Here is a 7,089-nt window from a genome sequence, read left to right as displayed (position 1 = left end):
AAATAAAAAAATCAAATCATAATTTCTATTTAGATTCAGTTGGATCATTATGTTATATATTTATTTTTAAATTCTATTTTTAAAATTATTTATTGTTTTTTAATTTTGAAAAAATGTTATCAATTTTTCCTTTAACCATATAATTATTTGTATTTGGTTAAAAATCAAATCTATTGGAATCAAAATTTTCTTTACAATAATCAAACTCCACATCCAGCACACCCCCCTCTTTATATATAGATGGACAAATAGATTGTTTTGATTGTTTTATTATCTACTTAATATAAAAAATCTAGAATTTTATAGTTATTTATTAAAATAATAAACATTTTATTTATTTGTTGTTCAAGGTTCTCTTTCAATATTTGTATTTCTTAGGTTCATGATTTCTAGGTTTGGACAATAATATCTTGAAAATCTATAATTTTATTTTTTTTTTTAAGAAAAAAATACAAATCATCAAAATATAATATAAAAATAAAATTTAAGTTTTAAATCAGATTTTTTAGATCCTACTTTGGTATTTAATATATAATCAATAATTTAAAAGTTACTTAAACTAAATAAGAAAAATCATTTATCTTAATTCAAGAAACTGTTTTTAGAGACAAAATCAATTTATCAATTTAAAGAAAATTTTTATAAATAAAATTTAGATTAACAATTAATAATTCAATTGTTCAAAAAAAAAATATTTTATAATTTTATACAAAACTACAATATTTAATTTTGAACAAAGATGGTGGTTACTTAATCTAGGTAGATGTGGATTTTTTTTTTTTTTTTTGGCAAAAGTATTATAATTAAAGTATATGACGAGTCTGACTTCGACAATAGTACGAATACTATGTTAATTGAGCTACACTTATGTTGACTAGATGTGAAATTTTGAGGATTCTTTATTATTTATTATTTATATAATTTAGATAATTACATTCCATTTACTTAATTTGATCATTCGTTTTCTTCTATGATTTAGATAGTCACATTCCATTTATTTAATTTGATGACCATACAGTTTTTTTTTTTTTTTTTCGTTTTCTAATTCTTTAAAAGTATTTATTGCATTGCAATTTTGTTCCCGTAGATATCACTATACTTTTTCACAAATATATAGAAAAGTTCTTATTTTTTAGAGTTGCTTTCCTATTTAAAGAAATAGCCAAATGTTTCCTTATCTCATTAATATATATTAATATATATATATATATATATATATATATATATATATATATATATATATATATATGAAAATATTTGAAAATATTTTCAAGAGTTTGCCATGTAAATAATTTCTATAAAATTCTTAAACTAGAAAAATAAATAGTTCATTTCCTAAAAAGAAAGGAAAATAGTCCATTAAAACATACATCTTGTGTTCCTTAATTATAATTCTATTTAATATATTTATAAGAAACACATTGTTAAGACAAATAAATAATTGTGTTTTATTTTTTGTTCCACTGGTTGATTCAAGGTTGTCGACTTTTAACTTCTTTAATACTCATTTTATTTTAAAAATTAAATCGTTACTATAAATTCAATTTTTTTTATATATTTTTATTTTTTTATATCATAATTTAATTTATAATAAACAAAAGATACATTGTAAGAGTCAAACGCTTATGAATTACGTACTAAAAAATACATTTAAAATAATTTTTAAAAAAGGTTGCAATATAATTTTCACAAGTGCAAGCACGTTCATGTCATCTAGCTCTATTTGAGTGATATTGAACTTTCCGACGGTTGAGGGCCAAATTACATAATGTAATTTAAAATCTCCCTAACATTTTCTTATTTCTGTTATGTCCTTAATTCATCACTCATTCTAATACTTCTCTAATTTTCAATAACCTTAATTACATTCAAACCTCCCAAACAACTCCTTTAAGACTTAAATAGGAATTTCAACTTTCATAATTAGGTGTATAAATTGATTTTGTCCCTTAATTTTAATATCTCCGACAAGATAGAACAAAATCTCTCTTATTTGTTGATCATTTTAGATGAATTAGCAAAGCTTCAAGGATTTGATCTTTTCGATCAAAATAATTTGAAAAATTATCAAAAATAACACATTGAAGTTTTCATCTCACAAAACTAACGCATTTTTAAAAAAATCATTCAAACAATAGTTCCATCTCAGGTGAGGTCGACATATTTAGTTAAAAAATTAAATTGGATTGTTTTAGTCTTTTTGGGTCTTTATCGATACATTCGGACAAATTAAATACGGAATTATGTAATCTATCCAAATCTTATATATTTTTAAATTTTCTTCAAATTCAATTATCTTTTCCAAATATTACATCAAAATGTTACGTAATTTTTTAAATTTATAGCTCAATTTCTAATTTCCAAAACAAGTTACCAATTATCCAGTCTTTTAGATGGATTTCATTTGATTAATTTTAATTTTAAATTTTTGAAAAATATTTAAATTAAAAAAAGTTAAAATATGAAAAATATATAAAATATCACATAAATCTTGAATAGATTAACACTGAGATTGATGAATATTTGGATAGATTAATACCAAGATTTTATATATTTTTCCTATTTTACCTTTTTTTTTTTTTTGTAAAATTCAATCTTTCCCAAAAATTTGGTATAAGATTTATGTAGATCAAAAATTAGTAGACTCTAATCTAGCTAGTTAAAAAGACATAAAAGGCCAAAATAATTGATAAATTAGAAAAAAAAAATAATAATTTTTTAACCAAATCCCAATCGAAAAAAACTATTTAAACGAGTTTTCAATCAATTTTGTGGGATGAAAACTTCAACATGGTAAGAAAAATTAATATGAAACAAGCAGATTTGTATGGAAAGAATTTAATATGAAACAATAATCAGTAAGGGGAAAGAAACATTTCAAAACAAAATATGGCTATCTCATTACAGAGACAACGAAGTATTCAAATATGGAATTGCCCTGATTGATATTTATATTTGTAAATCCAGATGTGCGCAAGACATTTCTTTATGATATGTATTAGGTTACAGAGCATAGTTCAACTTATTTCAAAACAGAGAGAGAGAAAAAAAAATATCAAAATATAATACTTAAGGATGCAATTGCCTTAAATCTATAATCAATTAACAAACATAAACCCAAAATAAACTCTTAATTTTCAAACTTATATATATATATAAAGAAGGGAAACTGGTAAAGAGACAGAATGCACCGCGGGAACCCGCCACAAAATAAATTTTCAGACGTCCAAATAAGACATCAACAACTTTGGAGTCTTCTAATTACATGCATAGAACAAAGCAAAATGTTTCATCCAATAAATAGCACATAACAAAAAAGATTTAAGAAAAACAAATTAGACCCCTGTAATTTTTTAAGTATTGCAATAAGCTCCTTGTGATAATTGATGTTCAATTAGAAAAGGGCAAACTTGTCCATTATTTGCTCAAAAGAATCGTTGGAGACTTAAGACCAAGTGCATTGGTTCTCAACTGAAATCGATTTTTTCTATGTAATTTAATGGATTTTGAGTTGAAATCCTCTTGGGTTATTGCAAACACTTAATAAATTATAGAGGCTAATTAATCAAATTAAAACTTAAATGGGTGTATTTGTTAGCAGGGGTTGTTTGTGTAATTTTACTCAATATTATGTAGCCCAATTCATCCCTGACATGCTCTAAAAAAAATCTTAGTCTCATTCTTTTATATTTTGGGTAGATACAGATATATCTAAGTTTAAAGGATTAAATTCAATGACATACTCTGTACACAAACGTCCTGTGAAAGTTCATAAGAAATACTAATTTCAACACCGTACATAACAATGTCAAAATTTCAGAAGAGCAAAGATATCAAACACCATACAACTCATATGAACATCAATAAGAGGGTAGAATTCGATTAGGAATAAAGTTACTCCAAAGCTATTGAATCTAATACATATGATAAAATAGGAGAATGTTAAAATGAATAATGCCATTGATAATCTCCACCCAGATAAAATACTCCTTTATGATCAGAATCAAATACCCGTGTAAATAAATGACCTGTTTCTCGATGATAAGGATCAAAATTCAAGTAACATGTTTCAGATAAGATCAATAATTATCGAGTTAACAAACAGATTCCACAAATTATAATGATTTAAAGGCCACCCAGAAAAGTTACTTCAGCAAACAGGAAACATGGATGAACAAAATCACTTCCATTACCGGCACATACAAAGAAGCATTTACAGATCTAAAGCGTCTAAATATGCTAAGAACCTGACAAATCCAAAAGATGTCAAATACACCAACACATCGTAATAATTAAAACAGAGCTACAAACCCTAATTTCTTATAGTTTCTTTCACCTAAATCAACCTATTGGATTTCATCAAGACTCATTCACGATTTAGGAACTTGTGAACTTAGTCACCGCCTTGGTGCCTTCAGAAACAGCGTGTTTGGCCAACTCACCGGGAAGAACGAGTCTGACGGCCGTCTGGATCTCCCGAGAAGTGATGGTGGGTTTCTTGTTGTAACGAGCCAACTTAGATGACTCTTGAGCGAGTTTCTCGAAGATATCATTGATGAAGCTGTTCATGATCCCCATGGCCTTGCTGGAAATACCGATGTCTGGATGAACTTGCTTCAGCACCTTGAAGATGTAGATCTTGTACGTTTCTACGCTCTTCTTCGTCCTCTTCTTCTTCTTGTCTCCGGCAGCAGCCCCGCCTTCCTTTGGAAGCTTCTTACCGGCCTTGGGCTTCTTCTCCGCCGGAGCTTTCTCTGCAACGGTTTTCTTTTCCTCGGCCGGCTTGTCGGAGGCTGGCTTCTTCTCGGCGGGCTTCTTATCGGACTTTGGTGCCATCGGAATTTGATTGAATGAACAAAGGTCGGCGGAAAATTGAGAATCGAATTCGATTCGTTTAACAGCTGAAGAAGGAATGATACTCTGAAAAAATCGTTTGGAGTTATGTATTTATACTTGCGTTCGATCAGTTCTAATTCGCTGATGGCTGAAGCCACAGATTGCTGACATGGTTTGATAACATACGTTCGATCGTGTTTTAGATGAGCATTGAATCAACGGTCAACAAGAGGGATGACTTGAGAAAGTGTCCTCCTTGTCTAGACCGGCCGCCACGTGGTTGTTTCTTATTCGTCTTGCAAATTGGTTGCGGATTGGTGAGTTGTAACAAAGGATTGTGCACTTCTCGACCTTTTTGATGCAAGTTACATAATCATAATATTGGGTTAAAATATTCATTTTTCCCCCTCGTACTAATATAGTTCCATTTTAATTTTTGGTTTAAATCCTATTCTAATTTCTAAATTTTCAATCTCATTTTATCTTAGTCTTCAAATTTTTTAAAATATCTTTAAACTTTTAAACATCTTTAATCATTTAAAAGTACAAATCATTTCAATTTCGGTTAAATAGTTAACAAAATCTGAAGACAGAGACCAAAGCAAACTCTTTTTAAAAGTATTAAAACGGACAGTTTTAAAAGTTTAACAACCAAAATAGAATAATATTTCAAGTTTGATGACCAAAATAGGATTCAAACCATAATTTTTAACTCTAATGTCATTTATTAATAAACATAAATAAATAGTACATGTACAAGTATGTTCTACTAGAAATTCTTCTCAAAAAATGTTCCACTAAGAAATAAAGGAAAGTTTGAGGCGATAAAATGGTTATTATAGTTTTAGGTTATAATAGTTAATGTTTGGGGCATAATTATTTTGGTTTGGATTATAATAGTATGTGTTTGAAATGTAAACTATTTTAATTTGAGAATGAAGTAGTAAACACTATAGTAAAGAATAAAAAAATGATGAATGTAAAATAATAAAACGGTAGCAAATAGTAAATACCATAGCGAATGGGGTTTTAAAATAATGTTGGTTGTAGCTAATTGATAAATACAAAATAGTATTTACCGTAGCAAAAAATGGTTAATATAGTCTTAAGATAGTCATGGCTCCAAACACATTCTAAATGGTAAACTCATATTCAAAATAGCAACCTGTAATGTTTTCTTTGAAAATAAATATTAGTTATCCATAATTTAACCAGTAAAATATCTCATTATGCTATACTAAGGTTTAGGTTCTTCAACTATAGTATATATCCATTTTTAGAATCCAATTATTATTTTAACCACTGAGTTAGAAATAGCGTTAGGGTAGGATTGTTTTATACTTTTTTTTTTTTTAACTTTAAATGCTTTTATATATATATATATTAAAAAATAAAAATAAAAAAATAAGAGGAGCATTTTAAATAAAGAAAGCTCCATTTTTTGAGTTGTACAAAAGAAACCAATTATCCAAGTGCATATTATTGCACATAGCTAGGACTATGTGCAATTTGTTTTTAGAGGTTGGGTGTTGAGAATAAGCAAATGAAAACAAATTTTGGAAGAGATATCGTTAAGGGTTGTTTGGGAGTTCGAAATGAGATGAGATGACATTCCCCACCCCCCATCGGTCAACTTTTAAAAGGGCGATGGAGATTTAAGATTTTACACACTTATGATATTTTAATGTACTATATATAAATTTATCTTATATATTGTGTTTTGATCATTATACATATAGGGTATGAGGCGTCAGACTATATGTTTGTTAAGCAAATACTAAATAGGGCTTATTTACAGGTTTCAACAACTACTTAGGCATCCAAAAGTAAACATAAAATGTTGTGACTTGTATGACATTAAATATGAAGGGATTGAATCCCAGTGCATAAGCGATTTATCGCTTTTTCCAAATTGTGTTACAGGAAAAATTACAAAACAGAAACAAATGAACTAGACTAAAGATTAAAGAAAAGATAAATACCTTTGTAGAACCTCTTCTTCGAGTCTTCTCCCAAATCATTGTAATTGATGCATGATTGAAAAACAAGCAAGACACGAGAGGAAGAGAGATTTCTATTTAGTTTATTGGGGTTTTAGAATAATACGAGATAGGAGTTAAATCCCCTCACCCGACTGACCATTCCCCTACAATGCATGGGAGTTTGACCAATTATTTAATTTAATTTTAAATTAAAAACTCAATTTAATTTAAATAAAATAAACAAATAAATAAATGATCAAGATAATATTTA

At 27.6% G+C, this 7,089-nt stretch overlaps 1 protein-coding gene across 1 annotated transcript; it reads right to left on the bottom strand.

Moving 5' to 3' along the window:
• Window positions 1-4,167: 4,167 nt before the first annotated feature.
• LOC120087645 (histone H2B) lies at window positions 4,168-4,940 on the bottom strand. The gene has a single exon (XM_039044487.2). It carries the CDS (start codon window positions 4,834-4,836, stop codon window positions 4,378-4,380), a length of 459 nt encoding a protein of 152 aa, XP_038900415.1. The 5' UTR covers window positions 4,837-4,940; the 3' UTR covers window positions 4,168-4,377.
• Between the last annotated feature and the right edge of the window lie 2,149 nt (window positions 4,941-7,089).

Source organism: Benincasa hispida, chromosome 10 (genome assembly GCF_027475165.1).
Source record: "Benincasa hispida cultivar pf3 chromosome 10, pf3_genome.v1.1, whole genome shotgun sequence".
Lineage (NCBI taxonomy): Eukaryota > Viridiplantae > Streptophyta > Magnoliopsida > Cucurbitales > Cucurbitaceae > Benincasa > Benincasa hispida.
Note: the sequence above shows the minus strand (reverse complement) of the source record. Positions and strands in the feature narration are given on the sequence as shown.